We start from the raw sequence: 21038 nt of genomic DNA, 5'->3' as shown, positions 1-21038 counted from the left end.
TCAATTTTACCGGATGAAAAGGAGAAACCTGAAAATCGCCTGAGGTACCGTCGCCCTACTCGCCGTGTGGGAAAGCAAGTCGATGAGCACTGCTGAACATACTGCACCATTGTCTCGTTCAAATTTCAACTCACAAATTCAATCGCTTACTAGATCAAAACTCCGCTCATACAAAGTACCCTGGATGACTACGAAAGTGAGAAACACCTTTGGAGACCGTGCAAACGTAAAAAGGAGCGGTTCAATCGCACAATTTTAAGTACGCCTGGTCTTTAAGTGTTGGTAGGAGTTAACGTCGAACGGATGGAGTGGCTTTATATAATAGCAGATATCACTTCTCACTCTGGCGTTATCACTCTTTGTGTAACAAGGACATAAGCGAGATCATTCATTATGTAAAAGACATTCAATATAGTGCTCGTAATTTTCAAAATTAAAAAACTGTCGTTATTGTTACTAGTACAGTTCGAACCTTGTTTATACGTAAAACTATTCTCATGAATTCATCCCGGAACTCTTTGTAGAGGACCAGATAAACAAATATGTTGATGGCAGAATTTATGCATGTGGTATAAGTAGACGGTTTCGCTATAGCATCGGCAACCTAAAACGACCAAATATTTTAGAACTACAAGAGTCCAGAGCACAGCAAGCTGCAAGGGCACACGAAACTGCTGGATATTAGGATTTGTAAAGTCTCCTTACATCTTATCCAGGATAAGAAAGAGCACTTACATTCGATATATATTGAGCAAATAATGAGACCCCATTTGGTATGGAGATCAAAATTATTGACAAAATGGAAATGATGAGTTGGTATCTAATCCGAGCAAGTTGTTTCTTTCCTGAACTAAAATCAGAGCTGTGAATGGTGCTGCACTTCTAATGTTGTTGAACACTGAACAGCCTAGAAAACAGCAAATCCTCACTCTGAGTCCATCCAGTACTGTGACTTAAAATAAGCTATCACTGTTAGTGAGAACGCGAGTAAATAACACAATATGTTCGATCCGTACACAAATGATGCGTAAAACTCGCCGAACGCCGCCTTCCTTCCGCACCAGTATTTCACCTGGAATCGGAAATTCTAAAGGTTTAGGCGCAGTAATCCGCGCCTTGATTGCAATCTGAGTCAGACGACTTACCTTAACGAATCGTCTGCTCCAGGAAATGAAATATCCCACCGAAAGCTCACAAGTCACTGCGAATATCGTCAAGAAAAAGAAAACGCCGCGTCTGAAAGTAGAACAAGGAAGGTTGAGTAGTTTTGATAGTTTTGTTTTCTACTAGTGTGCCTAGTAGAAAACAGATTGAGATTTTTGAGGTGTAGGAACTATAACTGGCTGATGTTGCATGTGTAGATCAAATTGTATGTCGTCGCTTGTCGCGACAGGTGCCTACTACCATCGTTCCTTCATCGGGTGGAACAGTACTGGATGTTTGGCCGAAAGTAACGGTAAGACTAGTTTCAATGTACATGTCTTCCGTTTTCATTACCTTGAACGATTATCGAAGCACTGACCCCGGGGTAATATATCGGGAAATTGTCCCAATCTAACTCTGTTTAGGGCTCTGAAGACGGCTAAAAGTTGAAACGTTGAGCTAATAAAAGTGCTATCTAAAAATTTCGCTGCACACTAACAGAAAACATAGATAGAATTATGGCGGAGATAGATAGAATTATGGCGGAGATCCAAGATATGAGAACGTTTCAATTGTTTTCACCTAACCGGAGTTATGGAAATGGGTGGAGTGCACCGGAATTAAATAATTGATGATTATCTTCCTTATCTATCAATCATTTTTTAATTCTGACAAGAACATAACATAGCGCGAATAACGTATGAGAACATTCAGCAGAAGGAAATTGTAGTGACTAAGTGCTTCCTAAATGAAAATTATTTTAGGTGGATGTTTTTTCGCTTCCTTTTTTTGGAAGACGATTTAATATTAAACCAAGATTTCATGAAAAGTGAAATATCACCATAAAGTTTGTATATAGTGCAATAAAATGCGCTTTGATTTTATGTCACTAGAAAAAAGAATCAAATTCATACAGAGGGGGCGGAAACACAAGTCCAAATCACTGAACACCTCCAACACGTGGTTCTCTTTTCAGCCTTAGGGCTTCTTGCTCCTTGAGCCGCAGCCTAATGTCTGCACTTGGTGGTAGAGAATCACATATCTAAGGTGTCCATTTTTTCGACATATAGTTCCGTTATTCTTACCCCAATTTCGTCCATTTTCTTAAGGTTCCATAACATTCCAGAAGAAAACATAATCTATAGAACTGAACCTACCCTTCCAGATGGCTTTTATTTTACACTAAAACGACCTTCCTCTAATGCTAAATCGTTTTTGAAAAAAAGAAACGAAAAACTTTTCCATAACGCTAATACCTACCAAGTGTCACTGATATATAACTGAAGGATTATGCTCTGCAAAGCTCATAGTTATTTCTCAAAATCCGCTGAAGCAGTGTAAGCACCATTGGCTCGTTCTGCTAGTACGATCTTCTATACGTAAATGTGTACGCATCTTTTAAATTGAAATCTTTCTAGCTCCTCTACCAATAGACAAGGGCTAGGATGAAGAACACTAGCACCACAGTTAAAAGCAACCCTTAGAAATCTAAGGATTTGATGCATCAGTGTCCAAGAGATCAGCGAAAACGCTTCCAACAAAATGACTCTTTCAAAATACATACATCGTGTCGAACCAAAAAAAATCTTTTGGTAGTCTTTTAGTAAAGTGCTTGAAGGCAGTGCCCCGCAGAAGGCAGTCTCCCGAAGGGGCGAAATCATTTGGCTGGAAGCATTTTTGCAGACTTCCTGTGGACTGATGCTTCTGAGTGCTGATGGCGGCTTAAACTCATGCTCATACTGATGGCGGTGCCTGTCTGGAGGAGGAAGTTGTGTATTTTTAAGAGAATACTTTTGGACTACCTTCCTACGCACATCTACTAGATCCCAATCTCGATCCCCTCAACACTGTCTTTAAACACAAAAAAACAAATGTTAACCGTTATGTGACTTCTCCTTACCTTTTCAACGGACTTTTGCTGTACGAAATCGGATTGAAAACTGCTATACAGCGGTCTATACCCATAGCAAATTGAACAGTCGGTGGCCATAAATCTCCTGAAATATTACCCGCATTTCACTCTACGGTACACTTGCCAGATTTTTTTGCAACGCACGATGGGCTATGTAGGCAAAACATTCGGCAAATGAACTACACTATCTCCAAACTATTTGAAAATTACTATGCTTGTACCATATCCTCTTAAAATCAACCAGGGCTCGATAGCGCATTCCAATGCAGCACGGATAGGAATGGAGAGTGTGTCAATAACCTGAATAAAGACTACTGCAAAAACGTTATACTTAGAAAAACCAAAGCAACTCAATTATGCAAACCTCTGTGTACAAAAGCACCCGATTCAGACCCATTAGGAAAATGGAAAAGCAATTAATTCCATCAGCAATACATAGTACAATCAGAATCTGCAATCAGTACGCATAAAAACAGAATATACTTTACATGCACAGAAATTTCGGGTAGTTAACAGAAACTGGAAGTTCTAATTTTAGTTCATTCATTTAGATTCATTTAGACAGCCTTTAAGAAATTCAACATCCTGCGAAGACCTCTCCAGGTGATGAGATCAAAGTCTTGTAAATAAAGTTAAAGGATAAAGTTTCTGGCGTTAATTAATCCGCGTGGGATGCGCCCCCACTTTCACTTCAATTCAGAATCGTTTGAGGTTCACGAACGTGTACCTGGCCTATACAATGAATTGCGGTGGCTAGCCGATGTGTCAAGTCAGTGCTTTTATCCTCCCAGACAACTCTGGTACCAATTTATCGACCCCGGAAGGATGAAGGGCTTGGTGAGCACTAGGGCAGATTTGAACCTCCGATCGATCGTGCAGGAAGCGGAACCTCTAACCGCTACACCACACCCACCCATTCATTTTTTAGTGACATAAAATTAAAGCGCATTCTAAAATTCTTAATCTAAACTATGTGATGACATTTCACTGTACATCCAAAACTTGTTTTAATTTTAAATCGCCTTTCAAGCAAGAAAATGACTTTTCTAAGCCCATAAAGAATGCATCGACTTCTTCTTTCTGGTAGCTTGATGTTGGAGCGTAAGCGGCGAAGATAGTGGAAGCTAGCGTTGAGCCATATCTATTTATACGCAGACGTCCTATTTGAGTCGTAGGTTGTTCAAAAGAGTCCATGTTCTTTGCCAAGCTCGTATTAACAAGGACACCAACTCCATCATTTCCTCTACTGTCACATGCTCCTAGGACTAGATCATCCTCATCCTAGTCCTTTTTCGTTCCGTTAGTCTAGACGTCTACTGCAAAAACGTCGTTCCTGACTGCAGTACCCGGCTTTCCTCCGGAGTCAGGAGACTCTTTCTCGTTACTGTGTCATGCGTAAAATTTTAAAAACTACTCTTCCGCATACATCTGACAACATCTGCGTGGATTCATGAGATCGCCTAAGCACAGTTGTCGAGTGCAGACAAAGCATATGTCTGGGTTTTCCTATACCAAGGAATGTTGACTTGAAGAGACTCAACCCGTAGTTGCACGACAGCTACCGAGACAATGTACCTTACGGTAACTAATGGTTTGAACAGGTGATGCACAATTAGTCTTAGTGTCATAGTGTTCACAGAAATTCTCTCTAATTTTTGAAATATTTTAAAGAACAAATAGCAATATACCTCAGACTTTCTTCGCAACGAGGAAGATGCACAGAACACGAATAGAAGCAGTAAGTTTACAAGGGTGGTAGCTGCTCCTAAAATCGTGTTCACCTTATGGTAGGCGACCACGTCGTCCATTCCAATGATGAAAGAAGAATTCACAGATTCCCTAGCATTGCTTGCCATCCTCGGTTAAGGTTTTCTTTGGCTGTTGTTGAACGCTAAGAGGAAGGAATTCTCATTTGTTTATTCACACATTCACTGAAGAATGATTTTGAAAAGACGAATCAGCAACTGAGAAACCCAAAAAAGGATCAAAACAATCATTTAAAAAATTATGTATTAATACATTTCCGGCAATACGGAGTCAAAAAGAAGCATCAAATATAGAAGAAGTTAAAGAAGCTAAGTGATGCTACGGAAGCACCCGGAAATTCCAATCTCTCTTCTAAAACGTTTATCCGGTTACAATCGGCAGTGGAAGTGATCTGTTTAAGAAGAGTTCATCAAAAAAAAAAGCAAAAAAAGGTTGAAAATTATTTAGGGATGTTCCCCCAGGTGAACTTTTTCTCTACGATATCAAATTATCAGAAATTTATTAAAATCACAATACAAAAAATGAAAACGACGCAACATTTTCTTTTGTACTGTCATAGAATTTATAAGTTCGGCTCAGCACTACCAATGATTGCAATCAACTTCAACTGCCTGAACGAAAGACAGAGCAAAGAGTGCTCACAGAAGTGCAATAATAATTACTAGCAAATAGTCAAGTTACAATTATTACGATTTTTACACACGAAGCCATTACTAAGGGTAATTATTTTGAAACGTTTCTGAAGAAAAGTGCTGGCAGTAACTGAAAAAAACTCACATGACTGGTACGTTGAGTGCCGGCTAAACTGCATATTGAATCACGGAATTAATTTTGAACGGGCGCTCAAGCAATGCGGAACTTTCCGTGAAGGAAGTTCAATTTAAATTAACAAGAAAACGGTGCCGTAACTACTTAACGCCGTAAAATTATCAGGTCGTTCCAATACGTTGCGTTCTAACACCTTCGCCGTTGTGCACACATTTATTAATAGAAATTGCTTCACACCTGTTCTGAATAAATGATCTTTGTTCCAAACCCATCGAACGGGGTAAGTTAGAAAGATTACATAAGCAGCTATTTTTTTAGAGTGAATAAATACTTTGGATGCAAGTGTGCCGGCCATTAGAATCCTAACCAGCCAAACAAAATACTGTTCACGTGTCTTCTTACAACCTCATAATATGGATTGGGAACTGCTTTCTCTACAGTAATAGTGAATAAGCAGTGATTCTGAAAGATCGTACCAAAGAATTTCCATTGAAATCGAAGATAAAGAACATGACTGAGGTACCTTTTGTGGATTTGTCGCTGGGATACATACTCCTTTCTACAAACTAAGACAAACAAATATTGCGGGGACAAGCAAATGATGTTAAAAAGGATATGCTTGGATGTGTGGAAGGGGATCCATCAACATTTATGTGAGTGAAGCTACACTACGGTATCAACATGTACTAAGTTGACACAAAAATAACATCTGATTTCGGCCCCAGAATTACAGATATCTTAATTCGGTAAGGAATAAATACTTGTGGCTAAGATAAGCATATCATTCACATATCGCTAAACGCATTTATCCAATTTCATAGGGAAACAAACACTAAATTTTAGCAGAAGTTTATTTCGAAGTAAAATTTTCTTAGATTTTGTACTAGGAATATTGTGTTCTACCTGTAAATCTTCTAAAAAAAACCGATAAACCCAAACATCGGTGTATACAGTCAATTACTGACTAAGTAACTCAAGATAACTACAGTCAATTGGAAACGCTGTGCATGGTGTTTGATGCGCTGATTAGCACTTTATATTCTGAACTGTACTGTTTTTATGTACTTCTTATTCTGAAAAGCAAAGCTTGCGTCACGGCGAATCGGTAACGACGGTTCACGTCGTTACCGATTCGCAAGCGGACGACGTGAATTCCGCCGAAGATTAAGTATTACTCGAAATCACTTTGTTCCCGCGCGAGACACAATCTGCTGGATATATGATCTCGGAATGAGAAGCTAGCTAGATGGCTGAATAACGAAAAACGTCTGTTCATCAGTTTACACTGTACAGTGCAGAGAACCTTGGAAGACAAGCGGTACTGCGATGCCCACCCACACCACTGTGTTCAGCGCCACGCACCTGAAGTTCGAATCAACAAATGTACTGTAAGACAGATTCTGCATAGCAAATTACATTTTCACCCGTACAAAAAAGTGAATGGGCAGGAATTGAATATGAGGGATTACCCTCACCGATTGAATTTTGCGCAACAAATGCTTGCTTTTAATGAGCAGCAACGCCTACGGGCATTACATGCAAGGTGTAATTTTCCGTTCATCAATTATTTTAAAAAAAGTGTTTGTTCTTGTTGTTTTGCCAATAGATTTTGTTCAAAGCAAAAACTAACTATTAATATTTATTATTATTTCACAAGCAAGCAAACACTTTGCTTGTACCCTGCACATTTTACAGTTTTGAGCTCTTGAGCTCTTGAGATAAAAACTTATGATATGCTGCTGACTTGACGTCAGCGAATAGATGTGAATTACAAAAGAACTAAGGATCATTTAAAGAAATTACATTGAGAAGACGTAGTTATTACATATGATTACGTGGATAGGATATTTAATTATTACGAATGTCTTACGCAGATAAAAAAACAAACTCGTTATTAATAAATCTGGGAAATGTTGAAAGGAAAATGGAGACCTGTTGACAATTGTGGGGAAGTAAAACAGAACTTAATGATAATCGGGATTATCCGCATCTTTGGAACCCTACAAAGTGAGCTTAGTGATGACTCAGCGAGAATAGAAAGAGTGTTCTTCTGTAAAAAAAAACGACAAATTTCCCAAAGAGGCAGAAAAGTTTTGTTCCAGAATCATGAAATCTTGTTGTTTTAAATCTAAAATCTAGTTGTTGCATCTATCTACAAGTTTTCAACTTGAAATACTCACCCTTTCTCTTCCGTATTGAATGTTTCCCTTCTGTAAAGTAGACTGGAGTTGCTATACAGTGTAGTTTTTTTTTTTTTGCGAATACGTAACGATTTGTAACTAAAGTGTTATAGATAGTAATATTTATATTATAATTTGAAGTAAAGAAAGTCATCCGTCTTCATTTGGATCTAGCACAGTTCCAACTCCAAACCAAGGTCATTATCAACGCAATACGTGCACCGCTGTTCGCTTCTGGATCACCGGCAGTCATTTTGAACGATCCTGACCCTAGCGGCAATTTCCGGCATGTACGTGATGACCATAATATGCTTGTGCTAAACATAGCGTTGCTATTCCGTAACAAATCTTCCCAATAATTATTGCTCACAGAGAGAATCCACAGGATCCAAATGGAATTATGGAGGCTTTCTAAATGGATCCAATTTCACCCGACACCACACTACTTCCCCTTGTGGCTCCTGCTTCGTTGCTATTTATTAGCTATTTGTTCACTTCTTTGACACTTGGAAATATGTCTCATATCTGAAGAGAAGTTTCGAAAATTCGGAACGAATAGGATTGCGTGAACCTCGCAAAGGGAAATACCACCATGTAAATATCGGGATGAAAACAGTGCGAATATCAATGTTTTACTTCAGAAACCAATAAAATTATCAGACATGGTCGGCGTCAAACAGGTTCAACTGGGGGAACACGAAGCATCTGCCGCAACCCATGGCCGCAGTTTGCTTGACACATGCCCCTACCATATATCCTGCCCCAATCGTACAAGGTACAGTACACGTCCACCCAGTTGAAAACATTCACAGCTAAGCGTAGCTAGTGAATGTATGATGAGATACGTATACTGTAGCAACATAACGCATGTAATACAGAAGAGTAAAAAAGAGACTTTTAGCATTAACACATTGACGAAAGCGCTCATTTTATTTTTCGGGGATGTAGGACCAACTTACTTTTTTTAATCTTTCATATGCATATTGTCTTCTCGCGTTGTCGTCAATGAATTAATTAGAGCATTATAAATGATTAAATACACACATGAGAGTAAAAAATTTAGGCACAGAACGTATGCAAAGAAATCAAATAACCAGAACAAAATAAAACAGTTATTATGATCCAAAATGGTTTTGTCTAGTCGTAGTTGGTGTGTAAAAAACGGAGCATGTTATTTCAAAAAATATGAAGAGTGACTATTCGAAACGTAGCCCTAAACAGTACCAAAAAGAGATGCGGTTGTGAGAAAAATTGGGGATCGAACAGGAATGTTGTATGAAATAGATCAACGTTTCTGAAGCGAGTAAAGAGTCATCATTTCTCCTGGATAGTCCACTCCAGGAGTTTCAAGAATCAATGGAATACCATCCAATCGTTCATCTTCCATAAGACATCTGAAGCCATTTTTTCCAATTTTTCCTTTGCCGATGTTCTCGTGACGATCCGCGTGACAGCCAACTCCGCCTTGTTACGAGATCAAACTATCAAATCGTGATTACAACAAAAATTTAGCTTTCTTTACCTTTAGAATCATTAAGATGAACGGCTTTGAGGTACTTGAGGCCGACTATCTTGTCGAATTTATTCATGGTTGCATTGTACGATTCCTTGTTTCGAATGTCGTAACCTATTAATCAAGCACATAAATTTAGGAGTGGATTAAATAAAACTTAGGCAAACTATATTTAAAAAAACGGCTAATTTTTCACTGTTACTTTAACTGAACAACATGGATGCGGGAACATATAAGCAAAGGAATTTAGGTCGCGACTAAGAAAAAGTAGAGAAGTTCTTCCACGCTGCTTCCATGGAACCAAAAATATGTAATAATAACGTACCAGCAGCAAATATATGACAAGTGTCAATACACACTCCAACGCGATCCTTATTTTGAACCTGAAAATCAAGAATAAAGAGGTGACAAAAATCCGCTGTGCACTAGAGTTTATAGCTTTTCCAAATAAAATCCGTATATCTGCTTTCTGTGCAAGGTCGACAGTACAAATAGACAAGTAAACTCAGTTGTGATGACGTTGAGAATTTCTCTACAATGCCCTCGACTGAGGTGGGCACTAGGACGGGTCTACTACTGATCGATGGCATGATAATCGATAGAACGACGACGGCAATGCTAACAAAATGTGACTTTGCTGCGAGACGACTATAAATCTATCTTAATCACGCACGAATTTATGAATAAAGAACCAAACCATCACTTTTAGAAGAACGAGAAAAAGATGCCCATACAGATGATAGGTCCCATCCTCTATCGACTAGTCTCAGAATACCAGGCGAACACAATACGTTCGATGGCGACTGGACACGTTTGAGGTTGCGCAAAACCAGTGCGCGTTCTTTAGTGTCTATTACCCCTCCTGCTCACAGTGATATTCTAACTATAACTATTTTGAAAATGATGTTGTGTAAAGGACGGAAGAATATCATGCAACTATGAGCCGAAGCAGTCGGGAATACAATGAGATCCCTCAACAGAACCAACTAACGGCGTACTTGAGCAGGAGCACCAAACTAACTTTCCTCCTTATTACACAGTAATATGGTTGATGAAACAGAGAATTTTCGTACTTTATTCTATTTTTATGACTACATTGCTTTTCGCAGCACCTGAGCTGCAGTGCATTTCTTCGTATACCCGACAAAGAATAGAAAACCAAAAAAAAATGAAATGAATCCAAAGGAAAATATAAACTAAATGTGATTTGAACAAATTTTTACTCAGAATTCAGTTTCCGGTAGTCATTCCATTTTTATAGGACAAATTTGTTGATGGGACTTTTCTTAGTTTTTTCAATATACATATTCATTCGGCGTCGAATGTGTTCGAACGTTCAAGCACGATACGCCTTCGATTTGAGCAGGAAAGAGAAGAGAAAGAGAAGTATGCTAAACAGAAAAAGAGCTTGAATTGTGGCAGATGCGTCGTTCTCATGCAATTGAAAAAAATTGGGCTCCATTACATAAACAAAACTTGGCATACTACCAACAACGTTCAGGATAAAAAGAGTGTCTGGCGTTAATTGATCCAATTAGAATACGCCAACGCGTCCATTTCAACTCAAAATAGTTTGGGGCTTCCGAGCACGTGTCTAGTCTATGCAATGACTTGTGATGGTTAGTGTTAAAAACCTCCCGGACTAATGTAGCACCATTTTATCGAAACCGGAGGGATGAAAGTTTTCGTTGGCACTACGGCGGCTTCGAACCATCGATCGATCGTGCAGTCACAGCGAGACATGCTACCGATTGCGCAACATCCACCCCGCGAATATTACATCACATACTATTTACAGGCATACGTATTACTATATTACATACCATTTCATTCATAAAAAGAGTTTAATATCTCTCAAAAAAAAAACATCATTTCAGCTCCCCTTGTTCTTTACGAAGCCATCTAACGTGCAAAAATTCTTTCAATCATCTCTCACTCTGTTCTTGTTTAGCCGGTGCTTTCTCAAATTGAAATATAACAATTTCATTTCGTATTAAATCAACAGTACTTCCTATGGGGTCATTTTTCAGCACTTCGGCTCCTTCATTACAGCAAAGTTACTATGAACAAGAATTATGATTTTTTTGTGAAGATCTATCCTTTGTAGAGAAGTTTCCCCATCGCCAGGTGCAGCTCTCAAAAAAAAAACTTTTTTTTTTGCTGCAGACTCAACGTTTGTTGGCATCCCTACATTAAAGTCAGTGATATGCACTGTGCCTCAAGCCGACGAATTTCCAGATGGAAACTGCTTTTTTTAATCCGTCATTTGGATGTCGTTGTACAGAAATACCACCATGCCAGCTCGCCCGAACTAGTACGATTGTTGAAACAGAAGATTTTCACCTGCTATACCTCGCACTTAAATAATTTTAACAACTCCACGGATTATCCTCAAGAGTCCTTCCTTTTAAACTTTTTTAGCCTCAGATCTGGATTTTTCACCATCTGCCATACTAGGACTCGAGTGAGATTTAAAAAAAAAAGAAATTTGAGAACTTTAATGCCTAGGAGAAGTGGATGACAGTACTTTGCTCCACTGCTTTTCTAAAACGAAATAGTCAAGTAAATTTGATGATCCGGTGCCAATAAGCGAGAAAAATGGTTACTTCATCAGTTTTTATAAAAGGTAAAGCATTGAGAAGAAATCAACTCGCAATGATCTGGATGCTAGCCATCGACGACTTGCGAAGGACTTTTTGAAGAACTTAGACACCTCTTGGAATTCATACAACACGCACATAGACATCTTACATGATCCATTAACATTACCACTAATCTGATCTCTAATGTTCGTAGTTCCTTAAAACTTGCGTCTAATGTTGTTGGTGTTTTTATTTTTAAAAAAAACAGGCTTGATACATCCGACTTGGTCCTGCAAGTTCTTGTATAGGATAGACAGGCGTTCGTAAACCTCAAACGAATCTTGATTGAAGTGAACGCGTTGGCACATCCAAAGCGGACTGATTACCGCCACACGCTTTTAATCCTAAAAGTTGTTGGTAGTATGCCAACTTCTTTTGTATTTAAGGGGGTGCAATTTTTTCAATCGGATGAGTGACGCGTCTGCCACAATTCATGCTTTTTCTGTTTAACATAGTTCACATTCTCTTCTCTTTTCTGCACCAATCGAAGGCGAATTGTGCTTGATCCGCTTGAACATAGTCGTTTGAACACAAATGTACGTATTGAAAAACTAAAGAAAGTTCTATCTACAATTTTCTTTATAAAAATTACCGAATGATTACCGACAGGTGAAATAAGAAGCTACATTTTTCCAAGTCACGTTTGACTTATATTTTTTAGAACTTATTTCATACATTTTTTATTTTCTTTTTTTCGTGTACAAGGAAAAAGCTTCCGAACTGCAGTTTAGAAGTTCCGCAAAGCAATGCAATTATAAAAATAGAGTGAAATATAAAAACTCTCAGTTTCAACTACCGTATTACTGAGACATAAGTGGTGGGTTTTGATTAGTGCTCTACCTCGAGACTTCTCGAGATAAAAGGAGATGCAAAGATAAAGCTGTTAACTTGCCATGGAAATTATGTCCCGAATTTGTTCGAATGTTGATCCGACTGTGTGTCCTTGACCAGCCATCGTCTCAATTACTGGACATCAATTATTACTGCATTCTGACATGAAAACACTGATTGCTACATGAACTTACAAAGTATGATGCGGGTTGTATTTTCCACAACGTAGTCGACTGTCGCAGCTACAATTTTGAGGCATTCCTCGACAGTACACGCCCCTGTGGTAGACCCTGAATCATGGCGACTAGTGCAAATAATTAGCTACAAGGAAAAATCCCATAGGTCGTACCACGGTGTGATTTCATAAGAAATGCAGGGAAATGTTTAACAAAGAAAAGAAATCAAGACTCAATTGATGAAACCTAGTACGCTCTCCATGATAGAAAAAGAAAACTTAGTTTTTTTGGCAACTTCTTTCATGTGATTAAAACCTTTCTGTTCGATTTTGTACCCGTGTTTGCAACTTTCATACTAATTAGATAAGGAAATTACGAGTTTCGGTAGTGTTAAGGGCAATGTGCGCGGAAATTTTTGAGGTTCAGTTCTCTCCTACAGAACAGTATAAGGTTCAGGACACGGTTTCCAAGAATGGAGGCGGAAATGTAAAACACACTCATACAGAAATCAAATGCATCTAAAGTAGCCAGAGGCATTCTAAAATGAGCCAACTCTTTAGATGCGCAGACTCAAAAGTCAGAGAAAAAACCACTCTTCACCGCGTACGTGTGATGAAAATCGCTTCAGCAGCTTTCATTTTGTCGAGAACGTACAAAGTCCGTGGTTTGCAGAGATGTTTTCCCTCTCGTAGCCATTCTTCTAAAATACGCACTGATCTCTATCTACTACTAGATGGAACGAACATCTTAAAGCCCGTTAATTCTTCGACGATTCTCAAAGGTCAATTTCTTATCCTTAGAAAGAGTGGACAGTTCCATCTCAGATTTGAAGAGAAAGATAGACGGTTGTCTGAATCTGCGAATATTTCGTGGATTTCACTCAGTTCCTTGTTTTTTTCCCAAAGATTCGAACATTTTCAATCATTATCCGGATTAATATGAACATATGCATATGTAAAGGTAACAAACAACGAAGAATTACACTAATATTCTCACCTGGATGGAAATTATAGTAAAGGATGCCAAGTCTTTCACAGCGTTTACACTCATCTACCATAGCCTCGCGACTTTTTTGTAGCTTCTCAGGATCAGGTGAGCCAGGATTCATCAAATAAGAGCCGTGCGGAACTATCTGTGAGAGTGGAAATCCAGTTTCCTAGAAATTTGACGGTTTCTTATAAAAACAGTAAGTACTGTCAGATCCGACTGAGTATGTATAGTAATAAAAAAAAATCTGTCACGAGTACATGCATACCTTAAGCGCGTCATTCCAACGCTCTACAGTGGCATCTTCCATAGGTTTTGAATTCCATTGACGTTGATTTCGAACGAACAATGCAAAGCAACGATTTCCCTCTGCACGAGCGTTATAAATAGCTTGCTCAAGACTGCCTGAAGACCTCACAATACGAAAATCAACGGTAAATGGAGTCAATTGTCCATTGATCTTACCAGCGGCGCTCACATGCGATCCAAGGTTCTTTTTGCTGTTACCAGCAGTTGCTAAAACCTGTAAAGATCAGCTGATATCTCATTAGTTGTTACTTTTCCATGAGCGCTAATTCAGATTTAGGAACCAACCTTCGCACCAACAGTAAGTCTAAGATTGCGCAAAATTTCGCTCTCCCCGCTTTTGATTGGCTTCGATTTCCTTGTGGGCTCTTGAATTTGTTCTTTTCTGTAGCTAATTTATACACGTATAACAAGCACCGCATATGTTCAAACGGATGAACAAGAAGCATCTACTGCAGCGCAAACTTTTTCTCTGATTGACACCTCCCTTTCTTCCGTCTGTCCCATCCTAATCGAAGTCACATCGCGTTTTCTCGATTGCCTCCATTTGGTACTGATTACATTTTACTGAGTTTATTGCTTTCTTATTCACTCATTTATTCATTCGACGCTGACGATTTTTTGCAAAATGCTGCTCAGCTGCTTTATAAGTCAATCAAGACCCACATTCTCAAGCTCTGGTTAGAATGAGAGAGGTGAAAATTGTGAATTTCATAAGCTCAATTCTCTGAGAAAAACTTCGCCTGAATTGGATACCAGCCGAACTTCATAGTTTATTCCGGCTATCGCATGATCTTGCAGTTTGTAGTGAAGGAAATCAAGCTAAAGATGAATGAAGTACTCCAAATGGTCATTTCCGGATAAAATTCAATAGATGTTCCTTTTATAGGGATGAAGCATACGAAGTAAGTAACTGTAACTCCGGATAAAATAATATAATTCGCAACACCAAAAACTTAGGTCTTCTCAAAATTAAGAGGAACTTTCATTCATTCATTTTCATTCCGAACAACCTCTTTAACCGCTATGTACTTCTAATGATGTAAAAACTTTTATGCTCATCAAAATGTTTAGACTTCTTCTAAGTCTCCATTTCTTTCCCGAGAAAAATGCTCGAAAACTTATAACCAACCGGGTTTGATCACCGGGTTTTCATCGCTTTGAGTGGTAATCTCCTGTAGAATAGCTCTTGTTTCTCCTGACTGTGGTCCTGAACCTATATATTAGACGGAAAAACCTTATAGAATATTTCAGTGTTCTCTACATTAAAAAAAAACATGCCCGCAACTCAGAAAAATACCTTGCTTTTTTCTTCGCTTCGACATCGGTTTTTCTTCATCTCCTCGGTCCAGAGATTCTATATCAACTAATTAATTAAAATAATATGATAAACAAAAACAATTTTCAGAAAATAAATAATCTATGGAATTTATTTGTTAAAAGGATAAAAAAAAGGATAAAGTCACTGGCGTATCAATCCACTCGGGATGCGCCAAAGCGTTTTACTGGAATTCGTGACGTTGAGGTTTTGGAACGCGTGTTGGCCTATACAAATGACTTGCGGGGGCCAGCCGATGATCAAGTCAGTGTTTTTATCCTCCCAGACAAGTCTGGTGCCAATTTATCGACCCCGGAGGGATGAAAGACTTGGTTTGCACTAGGGCGGTTTCGAACCCTCGACCGTGTGTCTACAACGGACCTCTAACCGACTGCGCCACACTCGCCCTATTTATTTGTTAGCATAACAGAATTCCATTATGAAGAACAGTTATTTACTTTATCAAACTTATCAAACTTTAAGCAGTTCATGTTCTGAGTGAGGCGTATGACCTCCTTTTAGAAAGAAAAGGGTGGAGATATAGTAGATTGCTGGAAAAAGTGAGCCAAGAGGGCTTGTTGATAGTCGAATTTAAGCAACAGTCAAGATTGTTAACAAAATTTATTACGGCTAACATTTCGGCGTTGTCGCCTTCGTCAGAGCCTGGAAAGTAAGAACATTTACAATATATCCTCTCAAATGCTTCATCCAGAACAAGTCATCATCCCCTAGGATATTACACCCGGAAACAAAAACCAAAAAAGCCCAAATCGTTGTGCCTACCTTAGTAGCCGCGTTGCCGTGATGTTAGCGGATATCCGCGTGGTGCAATCGCTCCGCTGATACTAATTAGAATGCGACCCGCATGTGACCCCGTAGATCAAACCCGCAAAGGTCTTGATACAGAGCCAGTTCGTTGGTCACGGCTAAGCACTCTTCCTTTCTATTCATTTTTGGACCTTTTGCATTTATCCAAAACGCTTCTAAAGTTCTGCGAGCTATAATTTCGGGTTCGTACGATAGAATTGTGACAGCTATGCAGAAAGGAACGTTTTCATGACACTGTCTGCGGTGAACTCCGAGGGGAGTTGCTGCATTCGATTGTTTCATCCCCCTTAGATGTTCTTTAATGCGAATACAAAGGGGGCGCTCCGTTTCGCCAATGTATTGGTCCCCACATGTTTTGCACGAAATTAGATAGACTACACCAGAGACCATGCAGTCCCCTTCCTTCCCGAATGGGCATATTACACAGTCTGGAGTGAGACAGAAGCGGTCGTACATTCTGTTTCGAACTAGTTGCTTTTTGAGATTTGTTGGAGGTATTTCCACAACTCTCCAAGAGGGCTGTCCAAAAGTGGTCGTAACGCCTACCTAAGCAGCATTCTTAAAGTTTCGCCCACTAAACGTGGTTGGTTGATTTAGTAATTATGTTAGTCAGCATAACTATCTCAATTATAATTAAATCCTTATTACTAAATCACCCAATACTGTTTAGCGGCCCCAAACTCAAGAAACCTGCTCAGCTAGCCCTTGCGACCACTTTTTGAGTGTCTCCAACCCGCTTTTCGCAGTAAGTCGCTAAGTCGTAAACTATAATATACCTAAATTAGCACTCGTCTCTTCACTACCCTGTTCGGTCTTCATTTCCGATGGTGCAACTGTTCTCTTCTTGGATTGAACAGATTTCGCTAAATGCACGAATACAAAAAAAAAGCTCGAAAGACCAAGTAATTGTAGTCTTCGAACAGTAAACGTTTCAATCTACCTTGCTTCTTCTTCTCTGGTGCTGAAATACGGTCTTCTGTATCTCGCCTATCCCGTTTTCCTACAAGTGTGAAAATTTTCATGATCTAGAAGAAAACGACTTTGAAGCAGAATAGTTGCAAATAAAACATAGGAGAAAGAAAAGAATGCACAGGAGAAAATATTCTAAAAATTATAACACAGAATCCAAAAACTTCCAAGCAAATATTACGCCTATTTTTAACTCTAAGAAATTATTACGCCTACTTTTAACTCTGAGAAATTATTTCAGATGACAATTTAACTCAGTGGGATTTTTACGTCGCATCCTATTTTTGTAACGACACAGGACGGAAGATAGTCTACAAAAAACTATTTTATAGAATATTTTTTCATTGGTAGCATCTTCCACGCTTTTGTTATCACCTATGAACACGAACTATAGAAGCCAACCAGTATAAGATATATGGAACCAGAAAAAAATAAGGAAAAATCAAATTCACAATTGTGTTGGGAAATATCGCACCTTTTCCTCCATCGTTAGGATTGTCAACTAATTCTTCCTTCATATGATTTTCCACTGTAGCAGTGACCATTTCTTCCTCTTCCTTTTCCTTTCTCTGGATGGGAGAAGAGTCCAACTTTTGGATTTTACGTGTTCTGCTTTTCTTCATTGCCTGAATCACAGCAAAACTCCAATGTTCGAAAATTGGATTGCTTCCAGAGTGGCAAAGCTTCATCATATGGGTACGTACATGAGATACAATATCAATGACTAAGTTTAGCATGCAGAAGACTTGTTATTTCTACTGATCCAAAAATTGAGAATGCTTCAAGCAAAGGGTCTGTATTAGTGTATCCTATGGACTGCTACTCCGGCCTGACAAATGCAAGTAGATGTGGGTCTGCTCGAGATCCTCAACGGACAGCCTGTTGAAATTGTGGAGTTTGTCAGTTCTGTTATTAGGCCTGTACGCAGAAAACAACGGCAGCAAGGAAAGAGCTATTCAGCAAAAATAAGCTAAACCCAATTCAAATACAAACATATATTCAAGGAGCGCATCGGACAAGCACACAGTCAAGGATTCGAATGCTTTGACATAGTGCTTGTATTTGACCCCATTCCACCATCACCAACGAAATCAAGCTGCGAGTCTACCTATCCGCTATGATGTAAAGTAGCGTCAAAACGAAATGAAGCACGCTGAAATTGCGTAAACGGCTGTCTCCAGGCGATGCGATGGAACATAGCGGTTAGGATCGAGAAAAGACTCTTGCTAGCACCTCTTATCGCTCTAGTCCGCACCTCAATTCTAAGCGTTAGCTCCACACTCAGCAGCTTACATAAGTACACCGTGCTTCATGTCGTTTAGACGCGATTATTCTTATAAGACTTGGGGAGCACCGTCAACGACGATGGAGAAGCTAGAGAGAAAGTTGCTCTATTACTGTAGGGTTACTTCTGTCCAACGGTGAAACGAAGAACTCTACTCAGGAGTAGATATAGTGCACCGGGGGACCTCCCAAGTAGTCACAGAAACCCGGAAACAGAAAACCTGAAGCTATGCGAACGCTAGCTGAAGATCGGACAGGATAGGCACGGATATAAGTAAAGATAGCATACTCTAGCGAAAATGGGGATAGCCGCACTAGGCCGTAACATCCGGCCGCCGTTTAAGTCACGAAACTTATTATGAAATCGTAACATGCTGCAATACCCGTGAATTTTTAGATGATCTCCACATATGGCTGTGTTAAACGACCACTGTATTATTTGGCAAGGAAAATATTGCACCAAATATTAGGCATAGTACGGTGAAAATGACTCGAAGCACGGTGCACTTACGTAAGCGGCTGGAACGAAGAATGATGCTAGCACCTCGATAATAACTGCCACGCTCCACTGCACCACTTCGAGCGCAGCCGTTTACGCAACTGCACCGAGCTTCATGTCGTTTTGACCCTGCTATATTATAAAACTAATCGATCATGAGTAAAATACGCGGTAACTCGGCAGATCAAAATATATGGTCAACAGCATTGCGCAACATACTTAAAGACATTGAGAATTGACCCCTCAGCTTAGATCAATTTGCCCAACCACGAATCCAAAGCTTCTGACTTTAAAAAATAGCATGTTTTAGTTAGTTTTTTTAACTCATCCATGTTCATCAATCATTGTTGTTTGCATTTGTTCAGATGCACGCCGCTGGCGGAGGCGATTCTCACAAGTGAGGGTCCCATTGCGCCGTTTTGGGTGCAACCAACAACGCAGCTAGAGAACGGTAAGGCTGCTCCCGTAGACTTCCGCGATCGCCTCCGAGACATTGCGTATCAGGTGGATGCGCTGATGCGATGTGACACCAACATCTTTCTACCACGTTTCAGTTATATATGGAGACAGAGAAAATCCTCCTCGGTGTTCGCATGGCTGTAGAGACGCAGAGAACAACACAACTACATGGAAATATTAAAAGAAGAATACTTAGTAAGAGCCGTCGGAATTATTGAATGAAGTGAAATAGTAAAGAAATAATTAAAAATTACGACTCCACATACAGCTGTGCGACCCCTAAAAACTATGCGCATTGTAGTACATGACGTATTAAGTTCTGTGCTGGTCCAACAGGAGAGAAATAGCGAGCCTTGTCCAGACATCACCCTCAGGAACATTGAATGTCTACTCAAACGAACTCTTTTTCTTTGTAGAAGTCAGAGATAGTGTGATCTCAGGCTTCTAACCGCACCAGAAGCAAGAGAAATCCTCACGTGAAATCTGAGGGAAATTGCATCTGACGGCTTGCTTAGGATATGATCGCATTGATATGGTCGGAGCCATGCTTGAAAGTCTACGGGATTCTTTTTATCTGCACCCTTGTCCTAACTTTAAATTCCTAGAGATAAGGATACCAGATGGACTACTTCTCTTGAAAAACTCATCATCTTCACAATATGGAGTGAAAGGATTTGTAACAAAAGGACCATCGAAGTATTAATGTTAGACTACCTCTTTGTTACCTCAATCAAATAAAAATGTCTCTCCTTTCCAATCATTAGAGTGGGATTATTCAGTTCACTGTCCCAAATGCGATTGAAATCCAATCGACAATAGCACGACAAGAGTGTTCCCTTACACTTCTCATCAACAAATATGAGATCTACTCTCATTTTTATAAAAAGTGAAGATGAAGGCCCAGAAGCACCTTAGCGCTATCTTTCTCAAAACAAAACCGAAACTGACCAACTCATAGAATCCCATCAATAATGAGGTAACGCGAAATACCTTTAAGAATACGGACAGCATATTAAAAAAATCTTCATAGTGTCTGCAACAACCTCCGAAGAAAAGTTCAACAGCAAATGGTGAAAACGATCTTCTGTTAGAAGTTTGAATTACAATAGTGCTCTCTTATTTAGACTAAGCTACTCCATCTCGTCAACCGCAGCAATATCGGTTGGCACAAAAATACTCACAACTTAACACATGCAATGCACATTTGGTAGCAGTAACAATCAAATGGAAAGAAAACAGGTTCGAGACGATATAATGGGTGTCGCTACACATTTATAAGTTGCATACAAAAGCAAAGAGATGATGAAGTTGTATACAACAACGGGTATCTAGGTATCACCAGCTAGTCTTCTCCTATAGCACACAGAGTGGAAAATACAGCTGCTAATGAACAAAATAATTATTGTTCAAATGCTGCCAAGCACTGTCCCGCTTACACCTCGAGACTGATAGATGA

At 39.4% G+C, this 21038-nt stretch overlaps 2 protein-coding genes across 4 annotated transcripts; both read right to left on the bottom strand.

Annotated features, from left to right (window-relative positions):
• Positions 1-433: 433 nt before the first annotated feature.
• On the bottom strand, positions 434-8489 carry RB195_019877 (uncharacterized protein; the record flags this gene model as incomplete). Of its 2 annotated transcripts, XM_064187930.1 has the most annotated exons (11): positions 434-604; positions 736-850; positions 930-1072; positions 1146-1236; positions 1498-1572; positions 3044-3140; positions 3277-3355; positions 3420-3506; positions 7964-8087; positions 8141-8181; positions 8433-8489. In XM_064187930.1, 11 exons carry the CDS (start codon positions 8487-8489, stop codon positions 434-436), a joined length of 1080 nt encoding a protein of 359 aa, XP_064043810.1. The 2 variants fall into 2 exon arrangements, with proteins under 2 accessions (XP_064043810.1, XP_064043811.1); XM_064187929.1 differs by lacking the exons at positions 1498-1572; positions 7964-8087; positions 8141-8181; positions 8433-8489 and having other exon boundaries at positions 3420-3452.
• A 566-nt stretch (positions 8490-9055) lies between these two features.
• On the bottom strand, positions 9056-20457 carry RB195_019876 (uncharacterized protein; the record flags this gene model as incomplete). 2 transcript variants are annotated; one of them, XM_064187928.1, is made up of 15 exons in its annotated part: positions 9056-9234; positions 9293-9397; positions 9609-9666; positions 12818-12891; positions 12951-13046; positions 13929-14088; positions 14188-14324; positions 14385-14442; positions 14514-14593; positions 15358-15435; positions 15526-15582; positions 17148-17234; positions 17312-17371; positions 17816-17966; positions 20308-20457. In XM_064187928.1, 15 exons carry the CDS (start codon positions 20455-20457, stop codon positions 9056-9058), a joined length of 1530 nt encoding a protein of 509 aa, XP_064043808.1. The 2 variants fall into 2 exon arrangements, with proteins under 2 accessions (XP_064043808.1, XP_064043809.1); XM_064187927.1 differs by lacking the exon at positions 20308-20457 and having other exon boundaries at positions 17816-17963.
• Between the last annotated feature and the right edge of the window lie 581 nt (positions 20458-21038).

Source organism: Necator americanus, chromosome II (genome assembly GCF_031761385.1).
Source record: "Necator americanus strain Aroian chromosome II, whole genome shotgun sequence".
In the NCBI taxonomy this organism is placed as follows: Eukaryota; Metazoa; Nematoda; class Chromadorea; order Rhabditida; family Ancylostomatidae; genus Necator; species Necator americanus.
The sequence above is the reverse complement of the archived record's forward strand: the minus strand, read 5'-3'. Positions and strand labels throughout refer to the sequence as shown.